The following is a 16,969-nucleotide window of genomic DNA, read 5'->3' on the forward strand; positions in this document are numbered from 1 at the left end:
TACGCCACTGTGTCAAAGCCAATAGCTCTCGCATAGGCGAGAGCTATTGGCTTAGCAAATGCTTGATTCTCCTGCGAAGCAATCCTGATTACGCTGACAGGTGGAAAAGAAAGCGAATTTGCATGTTTCGAAATTGGGACAACTGTTTTGGAGGGCTGATTGTACTGTTTTGATAGAGCACCAATGCGCGTCTGGGCCACCACGACTGTCACGAGCTTCTTTGTGCCACACGCTCCCCCCACCTACCGCCGGACCGTGGGATGTCCCTGCCCGGGAACTGCGGTGCGTTCCTGACACTGTCTAAACTCCGGGGTTGTCCCAAACCAGCGCTCCCACAATTCCTGTTCGGCGAGTGTGTCTCATCGCCCGAAACGGGAGGCGTGGGGGTGATTTCAGGAGCCACGCCCGTGGGCGGGGAGCTGTGGTGTGTGGAGAGCGCCACAAACACCTCAAGCTTCTCCGGAGACCGGCTGCACACCTGGGACTCGGTGGAGGCCGGACACCTGGAGCCATGTGCGGCAAGGGTGAGTGCGGGGGCCTGACCGTGGGGGGAAGAGAGGCGGGTAAGCGCGGGTGCAAATGTGAAGCTGGTGGAGGAGATGGGGCGAGGAAGGGGAAGGGAGTCGGATCTGTTGTGGAAATCGGAGGAAGTAGAGAGATGGGAGGTGTTGGACCATTCTCTGCTACCGTGCGCTGTAGCGTTTTTCTCTCTCTTGTAAAGCGCTCTGACACCGCTGGGTCAATTAAGCGCTAAATAAAAGCGCATAAATATAAAAATACAGTTTTCCATGTCTTGTAAGCAAGACTGAAATCTAGGAGACTGGACAAAGGTGACCCCCTCAATGCGTGTTACTGAATGTATTGTGCGCAGCAGCCACTAACTACTGCGCACCCTATGCACTGCTTCCCTCTGCCGCCATTGTCAGGTATGTAATTGGCCCTCTGGTTTACCCCAAGGGTCGGATTGGTAAGGCGGTCACTCGGCAATGGGCCGGTACCTGAGTTGCAGCTGTATGCTACTTGTTTGGGCCAGCCAGGGGCCCGGTTTGGGCTGTGTCTGTGCTTGTTCAGATGCCGCCAGTGAGAGCCTGAGACGCCTTTCCAGTGGCAGCGGGGCCTCTGTTACCTCATTTTGCCAAGGGGCCAGAGGTGTCATTCCCAGTCTCTCTCTGGGCCAGCCCTATTAATGTATTGAGCTGGGGCAGCGGGGCCTGAGCAGAGGTGCCCTCCCTTATATTCAGGTGTGGCTCAAAATTGTAAACTAATCTGTGCACTGAGTCCTGGTAACTTTTGCGTTTTTTGTATTTCAGAGAAGTCAACAAAACATCATGCCTCTTTCAGAGAACACTCCCTTCTTGTTTAACTTTTCTTTAGGGTGCCCGGGCCTATTTCTGATCCCAATCCAACCCTGCCTTCCCCTTATAACCACAGCAAACCTTGCAGGATGTTCCCTTAAACTTGTGTCTAGTTGTCTTCATCCACATTCAGCTCCTATATATTGCCCCTTAATACAGGAGGTTTATAGCACTGCTCCCCTATACCCAGGACTTACCCAGACTGCTACCCCATGTAAGAGCTGGCAGCCTTCAGCCCTGCCACCTGCAGCCACGGCACGCCCCCAGTACAGGTTGTTGCGGTATAAGTCCTGCCAGCACTGTACAGTGCCCTGATAATTGCCCCTGGTCAAATGTGGACAGGCCTTATGCCTGCGATAACCTATGTTCAACGTGTGCACAGTTCTCTGTAAAACGTACAGCCGCCAGCAGTCCAGTGCAGTTGAGTGCCAGCTTGAGACCTACCCACTTTAACCACTGCCAGCCCTTCACAGTGCCTCGCACAACCATGGTTCGCCCAGGTTGCAGTCTCCCGCCATCACTGCCAGTTCTGACCACTGTCCCCTTGTGACCAATATTAGCATCGAGCACGGCCGCTCTAACACTTGCAATATCTGGGCAACCTTTGCCACCTCCATCGCCAAATATGAACGCCATCCTCCATTGAGGCCTGCCATCCCAGAGTCTGCTCCTGGTGGCCGTTGTTTGTCCAAAGTGTTGCCCTCAAAAGTACTGGTGGTCCTCGAAACAGCTCCTCACTTATCACCACTCAGCCCCTCTCCCGACAAAAATAACCGGCCTAACTGTACAGCTCACTAAATTATATAGGACAATATTTCGTCGGGGTTTCTTTTTTATATCGTGACCACAGTATTCTACATTTTACATTCCTACTTTATTTTTTTTATCAACGATTTTTAATATTTTCTGAAATCCTGGGAGCTTATTCCAGAATTCTTGCATGTAGCGCTCCACTGTTAATACTGGTGTAAAATTGATTCTGTTTTGTTTCGCAGATAATCTAAAATGGCATAGAATTCTGAGTACTTAGTCAAAATACAGCATCACTGTTGAAAGGTATAATGAGGGTAACTAACTGTAAATGCACTACTGACCCCTCGGTGTAAGAATTACGTTGCTCCGAGGCCCCTCGATGCCATTTCCTGACCGGTGCAGCCGATTTAGGTGCTGACGCCGGTAGGCTAGGAGGGACGCCATCTCGGGGGAAGGAATACGGTAGCGGTCCAGTAGTTGGACGCCTCCCGCCCGCCTCCCACTGGATAAAAAGATGACGCCTCCCCGTCCGCGCAGCGGGCGCGCCAAAGGCAAGCCCGTCTGGGGCACGGGGCCAGTACCCCTGCCCCTTTTATCTCCAATGATAGAAATAATAAAATACAAATTAGGTACACTACAAGTGACCTACTTGCCCTCCGCTCCAATGTGGAAGATAGCTGCCGCCATACCATGTTAATGGACCCTCCAATGCCACAATGTGCGACCTGCCGTTTTTCCACTGGTGGGGGGAGAAAGGAGGAGTCGATGCTGTTAAATATGAAGCTGACATTATTAAATTGTAGATCCCTCAAAAAGCACAAATTAGAGATACATGACTTGGTGCTAGAGGGAAATCTCGATGTCCTCTTCCTAACAGAGACATGGTTAGATGAAGCCTCAACTCCCGAAACTCTGGAAGCTGTCCCCGCAGGATACAGCCTGCTCAGAATTGACAGAGAAAGGCAGAAAGGTGGGGGATTGGCAATGATCTACAAAAGCGACCTACATTGTACCTTAGAGAAGGCTACATTGCCCAATAGTGAAGGTGTTTTTTTTACGGTAAAAGCCAACCCAAAAAATATTATTAATGGACTCCTCTTATACCGGCCTCCAGGTAAGACTTCACAGTTCTGCAATCAACTGACAGAGCTGATAACTCAGCATGCACTTCGGTATAAGAAATTTCTCATTTTAGGAGACCTCAATCTCCAATTTTAGGATCCTAATTGTAAGGAGGCACAGGCTGTGGTGAATGCTCTGAAATCCCGGTCGCTCAAACTACAATCTACATCCCCGTCGCATCAACTAGGCCACCTTTTAGACCCCATTTTTGCTAACTGGGAAGGTATTACAATTGCCACACCACTGCAAATTATATGGTCAGATCATTTCGTTATTCCATTTGAAGTTGAAATTGGCCCCCAGGATTGCAGTATGACCAAACTTAGGCCTCAGAAACGTAGAGACTGGAAGAAGTTCACGCAGGAAAACTTTAGATCCGCTCTACTTAAAGAATCCCCTCTTCCCAGCGACACCCTGATTAAGGCATGGGCTGATTACGAAAAATGGATGTCTAGGGCTCTGGACACAGTAGCGCCATGGAAACTCAAGTCCCCCGCCAGGAAAACTAAAAATGCTCCCTGGTTCTCCAAAGAACTTAAAGAAGCTAAAGCCAAATGTAAAAATACTGAACGTGGATGGAGGAAAAATTATAATCCAGAGGATAAGCTGAACTATAAAAGAGAACTAAAAACATATCACAAACTCGTGAGAGCAGCCAAAGGCGCTCATTTTAAAGAACACATTGAATCTGCTAAAAATCCTACCAAGGAACTCTTTTCGATTTATAAAGAGCTCATGGTCCCAACTAGACTTGAGGCCCAAGATACCTACTCTAATGAACTATGTGATGACATCGCAGATTTTTTCGTAAAAAAAGTGGATTTAATACACGCCACCTTTACAGGTAGCATGCCGACTAAATACTCGGTAGTGAGAAGTGATGCTGCTACCAAGTCCCATCTGACATGCTTTATAGTTCCTGAGAGGCTAGATCTGCTTACCATCGTAAACGGCATCCAGTCCGGCTCTCCCCTTGATGTGATCTCTCCCAATCGCTGTAAGGGAGTCTTTGATTGTATGATTGAGCAGATTGAACACCTGATCACCTTATCTTTTCAGGAGTGCCACGTGCCTGACGTATGGAAAACGGCACAGGTTTTACCCCTGAAAAAAAAAACCAATATACATATCTCCCAGCTACAAAATCTCCGCCCTATCTCTCTCCTCCCCTTCTGTGGGAAAGTTGTGGAGAAGGTAGTGAACAGTCAACTCATGACATTCGTTGAGGAGAACTCTCTTCTCCATTGCACACAGTCAGGGTTTAGAGCAGGTCACTCTGCAGAGTTGGCGGTTCTCTTCTCCACAGAATGTCTGAGACAACTTGTAGATGAGGGGCAGGCGGCAGCGTTGATTTTATTAGATCTCAGTGCAGCTTTTGACACCATGCTGCACTCGACGCTGCTGTCTCACCTCTCAGACTTGGGAGTAGAAGGATCAGCCCTGAAATGGATAGAATCCTTTCTAGAAAACAGGAGTTTTCAGGTACACTGCCCTCCTCACAAATCGTCTCTGCGCAAGCTGAGACATGGGGTTCCACAGGGCTCAAGTCTGAGCCCTACGTTGTTTAATATTTATATGGAGCCCCTAGCCCATATTGTGAAAGTCTTCGGCGTGGATATCGTCACATATGCGGACGATACCCAACTAATAATTAAACTTACCCACAATCAGGCAGAGCATGCCACTAACTTTTCCAACTGCATGCGGTCTGTGGCAGGGTGGATGAACAACAACTGCCTACGCCTTAATGGCGATAAAACAGAACTGTTGGTGGTTGGAAAGTCCCCCTCTGCCTGGTCGCAGGCCTGGTGGCCAACAGAATTAGGTGTGATCCCCCTCCCGGTGGACTCCGTTAGAAATCTATTAATCTGGCTGGATGCGGAGCTTTCTTTCAAGCAACAGATCAGCAAAATTACGGGAAAATGTTTTGGAATATTAAAAACACTCCGTAAAGTCCTCGACCTGCTCCCCATCAGTGCCAGGAAAACACTTATTCATGCCCTAGTCACCCCACATTTGGACTACGGCAACGCCCTACTCCTAGGCCTAAGCAGAAAAGGCATACACCAATTGCAGTGTGTCCAAAATGCTGCCGCCCGCCTGGTACTCAACCTTCCACGCAGGGCATCTGGAAAAACGGCATTACGAAAACTTCACTGGCTCCCTATTGAGGAGCGCATCAAGTTTAAAGCACTCTGTTTTGCCCATCGCATTGCCCAGGGAAAAGGTCCAGGTTACCTGCGAAACCTTCTCACCATCCATCGCCCCACCCGGAACCTTAGATCTGCTGGAGCGATGTTGTTTCAGCTTCCTCGCGTGCGCAAGACTAGGATGGGAGGTAGCTCCTTTCGCTTTCTAGTGAGTAAGCACTGGAACAATCTCCCTCTTGACTTGCGCATGGAGCCCTCCGAAATGAGATTCAGACTTAAATTAAAAACTTACCTTTTCCCTAGCTAATAATTGTCTCTTTGTAGCCTAGGATCCAGACCTGTTCCGGACCTCGGCCTCTTCAGGGAGCAGTAGCATTTCTAAGCGCGGGGACACACCGTCTTGAGTGTAACCAGGCGCTCTAAAAGTGTTTTTTATTTATTTTATTTATTTATATAAATGTCAGTATTTGAGAAGTATGCTATGAAGTGTGCTCTGGTCACACTCAACCTCTGTTAGAGTGTCAAATAGTATTGGTGGTCAGAGTTTATGTCAAAGTGTGTTCAGCATGGATACTAAAAATTAAAGGTGTAGGATATTGCCTATTTTTTGTGAAATTTTGTGAAATTTCATAAAAATTCTGTGAAATCTTATTTTTATAGAAAAATGTGGTTGGACAGTATATTTCATGACATTTTGCACAAGTGCTCACTGCATAAAAAGAAGTCATTAGATGCTTGTTGGAGCGGAGTATCTGGGTCGCACACATTCAGACCATATTAGTCAATATATATCACTTGCTTGGGACGCGCAACACTCACCGATTCTCATGTGGCGTCTGCAACCTGCTACGCTGGAAGACCCACCCACCCGAGAGTCTCTCCGTACTGCCACTACTGAATATTTTGACTATAAGGCAGGAACAGCGAAGGCCGTCCTGTCGATGGGGTATGCACTAAAAGTGACGCTGAGAGGTCACGGTCTGGGCTGTGGCATGCGGAGACAGGTGGAGCAGGAGTGCTGACACTTGAGACGCGCTTGTCCACTGACTTCTCTTGTGCTTTGGAGTTACTGACAGCGAGGACTGGGCACACAGCATTAATCGAGAGGCTGAGATGCCTAAATAATGCGGCGCACTCGGCCAGGACACCTGCGGTGGCAGATAGCTCAGTAACCCTTCTCGCATGGTTGATCCAACAGGAATAGCAGAGAAGCCCCATTACGGCATTGCAATCGCCCAGTTGTTTAATGCAATACACACAACACAAAATACTTGGAGAGTTGGTTCTTCATATCACATCTTTACACCAATCAACCCTGGAGGCCCCTGACTCTGAAATAAATAGTATTCTAGAGGACCTCCTGTTCCATAAGGTAAGTCCAGACCATCGCTTGTAACTAGATTCTCCCATCACGATAGCTGATATTCGGGGCGCAATGCAATCTCTAGCCTCGGGGAAAGTGCCGGGCCCAGACTGCTTCCCATCCGAGTTTTATAAAGCCTATGCGGATCTCTTGGAACCGAAAATACAGAAGGTATATGATGAGGCGTTGCACCTGCCGAACTCCATGTGTGAAGCCACACTGGTCACCCCACTGAAGCCTGACAGAGACCTCGCTCACCCTGGATCTTACCGTCCATCGGTGTTGCTAAACGTGGATTATAAGGTGTTATCTGGAATACGGGCAGGGCGACTGGTGCCATTGCTACCCCATTTCATACATAGTGATCAGGATGGGTTTGTCCCGGAATGTGCTACTTCTCTTAATCTACGCCGGCTGTTTCGTGTTATGCGATGGGCTCCTTGCGTTTGGTCCTGTTGTGGCTGCATGGTACTTGACGTGGAGAAGGCATTCAACACTGTTGAGTGGCAATTCCTCTTCAGTGTCCTACCTCGGGATGGGATTGGGCCCTATTATATCAAGTCAGTCAAGTTACTATATCACAGCCTGACAGTAAGAGTCAGGACTGGTAGCTTGGTGTCAAAGCCTATAATGCTGGGTATGGGGCACCAGACAAGGCTGTCACTTCTCCCCCTCCTTTTCTCACTGGCCATGCGCGCTTCCGCAGGGCTATGGGGTATACCATTGGGTGGTGACATACACACAATATCACTATATGTGGATACGTTGCTATTATACATGAGATATGTTGGAATGGTTCCAGATGCTATACCCAATACACTCATTCTCTTAGCACAACTGTCTGGGCTGCAGGTTAACAGGGAGAAATCATGCTTGTTCCCATTTGATCCCAGCACGCCGGACCCAGTGCTTTTAGTCAACAATGCCCTAGTCACCTGGCAATCATTTGTTTAGATACCTGGGCATTAGGGTGTACAGTGATGATCAGGACTTACTTGACAGCAACCTTACTAGAGCACTTACCTCTGTGGTGTCGCAGATGACCTGGAAGACGCTCACCCTTTCAGTTGCGGGAAGGGTGTCGTTCATTAAGATGGTGGTGCTTCCTTGCTGCATAAGATAACAAACTTAAATGTCATGATACTGCAGCAGCGATACGGGAGACTGAACTATTTGAAAGTTTCTAATGTTCTCAGTTATTGCAGTGATATGGAAGGATACCACTGTATTAATGCCCTATTCGTTTATGTAATGTGACAATGTATCATTATAAAAGTCAATAAACAGATCAAACAACAAAAAACGAGATACTTATTGGAGACTGGTTTGAGTAGACAATGTTTCTGTGCAAAAGATTAACAAATTTTGCAGAGGCTTTTTAAAATTCTCTCTCTCTCTCTCTCTCTCTCTCTCTCTCTCTCTCTCTCTCTCTCTCTCTCTCTCTCTCTCTCTCTCTCTCTCTCTCTCTCTCTCTCTCTCTCTCTCTCTCTCTCTCTCTCTCTCTCTCTCTCTCTCTCTCTCTCTCTCTCTCTCTCTCTCTCTCTCTCCACTTTCTGTCCACTTTCTGTTGCTCTGTGAAATGGGGATATCCTATGTGGCTTCGGCTGCTAGCAGCTTGTTGGTCTTCAGCCTCCTTCAGGACGAATGCATTGAACAACGAGAAGCAACTGAGTGGTGGTTTGGCCAATTCCCAACATCTTGGAGTAGTCGGAGGTAGTGGGCAGTCAATGTAACCAGTATCTCCTTGGCACTGCTGCGTAACTCACATAATGCAGAGAGCCAACTATGTGTGCTTTAGGTCTCGGGTAGCAAGTTACATCAGTCAAGTCTTCTCCTTGAAGAGTGACATAGGTTCAATAACTCGGCTATGTGCACCACATGCATAACGCAATCCACTGGAAGGTCTTGTCTGTGTTATATCTTGATATAAAAAGTAGGGCTGTCTTTACGTAAAAGTTTTTAGCATAGTGAAACATGATCATGAGGACAATATTGACAAGTGCAATGTTTAATTTAATTGGCCGCTTCTGTGCAAGCTGTTTTAGCAGGTAGTGAATACTGTGATTGCATTTTAAACTGCAGTTCTTTGCCCGTGTCAGCATGCTGCTTGGGCAGTGGCAGCGCTGCCTTTTAAATTCAGCGAAGTCACTTTGAAATGCTCTAGGGCACTGGACGGTGTCTGCTACAACTATACGCAGTCCTCTTTTAAGTTGGTGGGTGCTGGTGAAACATTCCGCTCTCAGGGACACCCGCAAGCACACAAAGGAGTACTACCCAGTCGAAAATTAAGCTCACCACAGTTGATTTACAGCTGCAGGTTCTTCCATTAGGGCATTAGTGAGGGAATTAAACCTCTTTGGTTCATTAAGAGAGATGCAACCTTTGTGATAGGACATCTGTAGTGTCGCGTCAGTCGGCTATGATAGCGGTCCTACTGGAGGCGATACCGATATGGGAATCTGTTTGTTGTCCACAGGGGAGGAAGAGCTCCTTGAGTAACAAATAACACAAACAGTCCACCCCTGAGACTTCTTGAGCTCTTGTCTCCATGGCACGGAAAGTGGCTTTATCACCAAGGGATGTGGGGAGGTGAAAAGGATCCTTCTTAGCTCTGTAGTTTGTCATGAGCAGATTGGACAGCAGTGCACTAGTTCTGGCAGAGGCTCTTCGCACAAGCAAGATGGCCACAATCGCATGCCTCACACCTGCCACATGGCTGTGCTTTCTCAGGATTCTGGCCACTGAAGTCATACTTGTTCTCTGCACTTCTTGGAACCACTACTGAAAAGTTTTTCAGTAATGGTTCTTTCATTAACCGCAAGCAGTGTGTTTTTTCATTAACAGCAAACAGTGTGTTTTTTCATTAACAGCAAACAGTGTGTTTGTCTCCAAAATGAGCATGGCGAAGCACGAGAATGCTACGTGTAGGCACACACCTAAAGAGGAGTAACATGTGTTTGCAGTTTATACTTACAAGCCCAATCGGGGGAGGCTTTCATTGATAACATTGTTCTTATTTCTATTTTCACAGATACTACGTGACTAATATTTATCGTATGTATTGCTAACATATGCTTATTGCAGCGTTTTTTGATTTCACTTTACCTCATTTTAGGAGTGGTTCACACAGGGCTGGACCCTGTGTTTGTCCTGAAGAAGAGCATTGAGGAAGCTCGAAACATGTTGACGTTAACTAGGGACCCCTTACTCATTATAGCTAGGTCCCCTAGGAACTCACCCCGGTTTTAACATAGTGACTAGGAGCCAGAATAAATTTATTTCGCGCACTAGTTAGGTACTTTTAACTCACTCCACTCCATAACACCACTACGCTACACTACACATAGTTCCTCACAATACAGTGCTCCTACGTAACTCCGCAAGTCGTAGCACGCCTCAATCCGCAGCGGGTTGAGATGGCTCCTATGATGAAGCATGTCACCGTGGCGAAACCCTGGTGAGTGAGGGGACTCAAGAAAGGAAATTTTTCCTTTCGTGCAGATTTTCCGACTCAGACTGAGCGAAAATCCTTCCCTTTTTCTGCTAGGTTCCTAATCCAAGATTTCGGATTTTGTAGGTCTACTATTGGAACAGGAGGGTGGACCTAGCATATCCCTCTGCCTCCCCCCGTTTTTAGGTCTCGGCTCGAAGGCTGCACTTGCGCAGTCTCGCTCCGAGATTTAATGTTTTGGAGTAGAGGGGCTTGCACCCGCCCCTCTTCTCCCCTTTTCTCCCCTTTTCTCCCCTCTTCTCCATTGGCTGGCCTCTTGAATGCTGGCCAGCCATTGGAGAAAAGCTTCATCACTCCGAACAGGCCCCGTCCTTTTCGGATTCGGGGGCGTGTTTTTTTCAACTTTTCTGATTATCTCCTCCAGCCAATGGCAAGAGGAGAACACGCCCCCGAATCCGAAATCGCCGCTGCCTTTCTCTGAGGCATTTCTGCTTCGCCTCGGAGAAAGGCAGTGGTGTGCTTGTTGTCGTGGTTTGAAAAATGATTTATATTTTGTTCCATTATACAAGCTTGGACAAATCAGTTATTCTCACTGTGCCGACAAAAAACGTGACTGTGTCCTTGTGTAATGTTAACTGGTGCTCGTGTAAAGCGCTCCAATAGCTACGGGTCAAATTCGCGCAATATAAAACTGCAACAACACAAAATTGCATTACAATACAGACAAGTTCAATGAGCTGGCAGCCACACACTGTTAGCTGTCACTGGAGGAATGCCAAATTATGTCTCAGTAATTTTAAAGAGCAAAAAAACAAGGAGTGGTTTGAAGGGGAGGGAGGGCTGAGATCAAAAACCGAAGCTCCGCCTTCACCACCACCACCACCACCACCAGCAGCGGTGTGCTGGTGGTGCCTGCGACCAACGCGCGTGGCGGTTATTCCTAAAGGGAGAACAGGGGGCTCGGTAAAGGGGGGGAGGGCGCGCGCGCAGAGCACGTGAGGGAACCCAGACACAGACTGCAGCAGGACCTGCGCCCGGGCGCCCCCCACATTCAATACCTCGACCCCTTATCTTGGAGTCAACTTGCGTGCGTTTCTGGTGATTTGAAATGCCGTGTTTGCTCAAAGAAAGTTCTGTGGGTTCGTTCATGTCTTCGCAGCTGGCTCCACAGTGTGCAACTTGCACCTCACAACCGTACTAAGCAAGCGTAGTGGGTTCATGCACAGCAGAGACCTGGGATAAGGGACAGACTTCGCAAGTGACCGCCCTCGAAAGTTTACACAGTGAGGAACCCGTTCGCAGCTGCCATAGCAAATCACACCCCGCTCCGGTCACTGGAAAGAGCCGCGGTGGGCTGGGGGCTAAAACCAGCCCTGGGTATCTTCGTACCAGCGCCACATTGTACTGAGCCCAGCCGTCTCCAGGAGGACTGCAGGAGCAATAAAGTGTTTAAGTGTGTGTCATAAGGCTGTGTGTGTTCCCCCAGGGTTGTGTAAGCAGGGTGGACGGCCAACGACCGATCTATCCGTCCACCCCTAAAAGCAGCTCTCTGGTCTGCAGCCTGTGCCCCACTTGGGCTTTCCAACCCCGTTCCCGAGCTCAACTCAGTTTCCATTAATTCTTCTGATGAGCTCGAGAGAAAATTGTTATTTACAGTTCTAAGAATCCCTCACCTTGGCGGCAGCAGCAGCTACAGGAAACAACGACCCTTATTATTCCAGTGGTCCCCTGACAAGGTGGTGGGTAAAGTAAATCATGGGCGACTTTCGCCTTTTGTTTTCTTTACCGAGGATAAAATCCAAGGTGGGTTTCACAAGTGTTGTCATATGTGTTCGTGACTGGCGGAATGCCAAAGCTTGGGCATGGGAGAGGAAGTCGCACCACTTCCCTCAGGAAAGGCAGTTTATCTTTTTGAGGGGCAGACATGGCTGCGATTTATCATTTCCTTGCCACACAGGCTGATTAGGAAGATTAGAAGGCACAGTGTGTGAGGGTGGCTGGACTGTTTCTTTAAATGTTTTAAAAACTAAAACATAAACAAAAATAATGTCATGAGCAATGCCAATAGCTCTAACTTTACCAATGCCGAGACCATTGCATTGTAAATGCTTGTTTGATCTGGTGATCCTGTGGAGCCACAAGCTTTTATGATGTAAGTGCAATTTTTAGGGGAAGGGTAGTTTTAAGAAAAAAAGTAACCTTGGTTATCGGCCTGTTTTATCAGTTTGGGAAGACATTGGCTAGGTTGGTTTGTACTTGTTTGTTACATTCTACAGATCCCTTTCCAGTCCTTTGGCTTTTGCGATGGAATTTTATGAAAGGGAATCAAAGTGCCTAAGAGGCAGTCACGTTTGAGTTGATGCAGTGAGGGATCTGGCCTTCAGTAACAATTTTGCTTAGTTCCTGCGTTTGAGTATCTTTTAAGAAACGGCACCGTAAAACTTTCCTAAAAAACCCAAAGGTGGGCCCAAACTACAAAGAAAATTACCACCAAACTACTTGTCTTTTTTGCAGAGTTTTATATAGCACGAACTTGACCCGAAACGGGTATCAGAGCGCATGACATAGCACCATTTACGTTACGTACATTAGGACACACATTCATTTTCGTTAGGCACGGGGAGATTAAGTGATTTGCCCAGTATCACAGGATGTTCAGCGTCATTGCCGAGACTCGAACCCAGCTCCCCGGTCGACCGCCCTAGCCGTTAGGCCAACTCCTCTCCTGTCGGACTTTCCTGGCTCAATATGGAAAATCGTACATTCGCACAACTTGATCAGTTCATTTGTGGGAACAGTAGTGGTTAACTACTATCTGGTTTCAGGCTTCGACATAGCACTGAAACCTTGGCTCACAATATTGTGCATTAAATATATCCAATAATGAACAAAGGAAATGCTTCCCTTCTGATATCACCAGACCTCTCGGCACCATTGGACACTATTGACAGTGAACACTCTCTTAATACCCTAGAAACACGTTTTACTGTCGGGGCAACTGTCTTACGTCTGAGGTCAGAAAGGCGTTCATATCCCAATGCAAGAGAGGCCTTCACAGACCACACCGAAGCAGAAAAAGTCTTTGAGGATACTTTTTGTTGAGATCACACCCATCTGGGGCATGGTTAATATTTAACCGTCTGTTTATTCAGAGATGAGTTTGAAAACTTCACAGCTCAATAAATCTGTTTACTCGGCCAAAGGGGATTTACAGATTGGGAAAGCTTTTCCGCAAGTAGCCCATCTACCCACATTTTATGTGCTGTGCATCAGAGGCAGCATATACCTCCCCACCCTAGATCTCCCACTTTCACCCAAAAGGTACCACCTTTCAATTCTTTCCACTCATAACCTTACTTCTTGTTCTATTGTCCTTTCCCACCACTTCTCCTTCTCAAGGGGCATTTTCCTTTGTGAGGCAGCAGAGACTCGACCCTAGCCAGAATATCTTCATCTAATACTACCCTGTCCCCAATGAACACAACAAAAAGAAGGTGTATCGTGTGTCGACGCTTCGTTTTATCTTCCTGTAAGAAATTAGTTAAGGTCGGTAAAAGTAAAATAGCTCTGAATATACTGTGGGACAAATCTACTTGGGCTGTGATTGAGCTGATGAACTTGGAAACAATGAAAACAAGTGCTACAAAACGTACTCGAAAAACGTGATCAACATGTTAAAATAAGCACAATACTACTTGAAGATTATTCTTTCTTTCGATAACAAACCTTGTGTAGAACAGGGTGTATCACAGTTTGTTTGAAATGTGTACATTTTTTTTAGAACTATTTAAGTCACTTAAATAGTTGAAAAGAAAAACAAAACAATATTAAAGTTATTAAAAAATGAAAACCACTCGCACCATCCTCCCACATCCAGCACTGCCTACACCCGCATGCAGCCTCCTTTCTCAGTGAGCACTGTCCTCCAGGGGAGGCATTTTTCTACCACATCAGTCCTTTCCGCCTCAGTCATTGGCTTCTACCACAGTGCCAGAGGTTGTATTCAGGTCCTTCTGGTTGTAGGGGTCAGTAAAGAATGTCAGTGGTAAGATCTGTCCTCCAAGCATACCTAGTACCCTGGATAACTAATGCTTGTGAAGATAATCCAAGAGCCCCCTGATTCCCTAGTTCTGCAGTGGCATCAGTGTTCGGATAGTCGGAGGATGTAGTGTGAAGGTTGGTTTTAGAAACTATATACTTTACTTTAGTAGACTTTATTTTGGATATTGCCATAAAAACGAATATAACAATAAGTTAAAAGAATAAAAACATTAAATCATTAAAAGCCGTAAAATCGTGACATATAGAATAGCTAGAAAGACGCATAAAAATAGGGACAAGCAGCATATGAGCGAAACATCACAGCAATTTAAAATGCAAAACCAAAGTTCATTTCAGAGCTCCTAGATCTGATTTTGCGCTGTAACATGTACTGAAGTCCATATTAAAAAAGCAGCATATAATTGTGTGATACAACATAAAAACACATAGGTTTTAAGCACGAGGCACTAAGCAGCAGCAGGGCAACCCATTTCTGTCTGTCTCCACATGTATATGAGAAAGCGAGAAACTGCAAACACAATTGGTTGAGCAGTGTCTGCCTTAAGTATCCTGGTTGCACTTCTGTAGTCAGTGATGCCCAGATTGCGGCCCAACAGCAAAAGCCATTTCCTCCTATGTGTACAGTATTGCGGGTGGAAATATAGGACATGGTCTATAGTTTCCTTAACTGCAGGACAAAAAGGACTGCTCCGGTCAGGTTCAGCATCGGCAAGGGGACATTGTCATGTTGCAGTAAATGAACGAAGCGGAAAGGTCCATGCACAAAACTTGATGTAAAGAGATCTGGCATCCGGGGGCTCAAATATATCCATGTACTCTTCCAGACAATAGGGGTCTTTAAGTTCCAGAAAACTGGAAGTCAGGGAACCTACATCTGAGCCCCGAGGGATTTACCATCTGCGTGTCCCCAATACAACTTCGTAAGCATGGACTTGGAAATGCCACATGACATTTCCGGATCAGCCTATAAATTTCCACACCTAATCTCTTCAAGACCGTGCCTAGTGTACCCCAGCCAAGGGATCCTAACGGCCCCAGAGTGTTTTGTAATTTCTTCCAGACCCAGCCAAAAGAGCAATAAGTCCTCTGAGTACCATGATCTTCTTCCAATACAATAAAGGTCTGAGTTTTACTCTGGTTGAATGGCAGTATCTAATAGGAGTGCCACTAATGGAGTCCTCGTAGGAGGATTGGTGAGAAGTTGGAGAAAACTATTTTCTGTAAATTCCATACCGTGAACATTGCCGTGCCCCCAAAATCCCACACCATATAGAGACCCCCCCCCCAAGCTTGCAAGTTGTAAATTTGCAATGCGGCTGTTATCGGATGAAACTTGATCCCTTCAAGGCTCTCAAGATACAACCAGTGTAATGTTCTACTCTGAGTTTGTACTTTTGGAACTGAGGTGATCAACCAAAATGCTCATTAAGGGTAAGCCCAGGTATTCAAAGGTACGAACCCCCTCCAGTGAGGACCCGTTAATGACTGGGTGTGATCTAGCCATCTTGCAAGGATTCAATACCATATATTTGGTTTTATTGAAGTTGATTTCCAGCCCTCTTGGCCTGCAGAAGACTCCAAACTGATCTAGCAAATTTTGGATGCCTGTTGGAGCTTTCGACACCAGTAGGGTGTTGTCCGTAAACAGGAGTTCTGTGACCTTCCTGTTTGCCAAACGTGGGGAATCATGCTTGCACTGCTCTAATGTGGTTGCCAGGATATTAATGTATAACAGGGTGGGGGCTAAGACACACCCCTGTCTCACCCCCCCCCCACCCCGGAATGCTGAAATGGGGTCTGTCAGCTCCCCAGCAGGGCCACACCTGACCTGTGCATAATTGTTCATGTTACGTCTCTTGAGCACATCAATCAAATATTTCAGAACTGCCCACAAGCCCTCCCTGGTGACTAAATCAAAAGCTGACTGAAGGTTGACAAAAATGACAAAGAGATGCCTCGCCTCCCCCTCCTCCCCCCCCCCCCCCCCAGAGTGACATACTTCCAATAGATGAGTTTTAATTGGAGCACTTGGTCAGTAGTGCTTGTCCCAGCTCTGAATCCTTCTTGGAGAGGAGTCAACCCTCCTACATCCTCAATCCAAGCTTATATTCTGCTCAACAAAATACGACATAAGAGCTTCTGTGAGCTATCGATAAGACACAATTGACCAAATACGTGCTCACATGTATAAACATCAATGCTCTCTTATACTCCTTTCCCTTTTTCATCAATCTTCAATTTTCATATTACAGAAATGAAAACCGTCAACTGTAATGAGCCAAGAATAAACATACGCTAATGTAGGGAAAGTAAAATCAGCAAACCAATACAATATGTAATAGTTTAAGGAATAAACCTGAATTAAGATTAAGGAAGGCAACACTTTGCCATTCATCTGTAAATGCAAACAGCATGCATGTACAATCAAAACATGATTTTGTAGACACATGCACTAAGAGGGGAAAAAGGTGGTAGGAAGCCAGAGGAAGAAATATAAGTGCAGAAATAAATACAACCATGAGACAGTGGCATGAGACAATCCACAAAGTGATACTATGTAGCACATGTTTCCAATTTCCCCACTAAGGCATGGTAAGGACTTTTCCAAAGTAACCACCTGGTGTAAGTCCTGAATTTAGTCTTTCCCAAAAGGCTGCTTGTGTATTTGCACTTTCCAGGACAGCACTTATTTCCACCGTGCTTGGCTCACATT

At 46.5% G+C, this 16,969-nt stretch overlaps 1 protein-coding gene across 1 annotated transcript in view; it reads left to right on the forward strand.

Annotated features, from left to right (window-relative positions):
• Positions 1–329: 329 nt before the first annotated feature.
• Positions 330–16,969, forward strand: part of TMEM54 (transmembrane protein 54) — an 85,787-nt gene continuing 69,147 nt past the window's right edge. The window contains exon 1 of the mRNA XM_085648369.1: positions 330–524. Coding sequence (XP_085504495.1) covers positions 512–524 — 13 coding nt within the window. The 5' untranslated portion in view covers positions 330–511. The remainder of the gene's footprint in view (positions 525–16,969) is intronic.

The sequence above is a fragment of the Triturus cristatus genome, chromosome 3_2 (assembly GCF_964204655.1).
Source record: "Triturus cristatus chromosome 3_2, aTriCri1.1, whole genome shotgun sequence".
Lineage (NCBI taxonomy): Eukaryota > Metazoa > Chordata > Amphibia > Caudata > Salamandridae > Triturus > Triturus cristatus.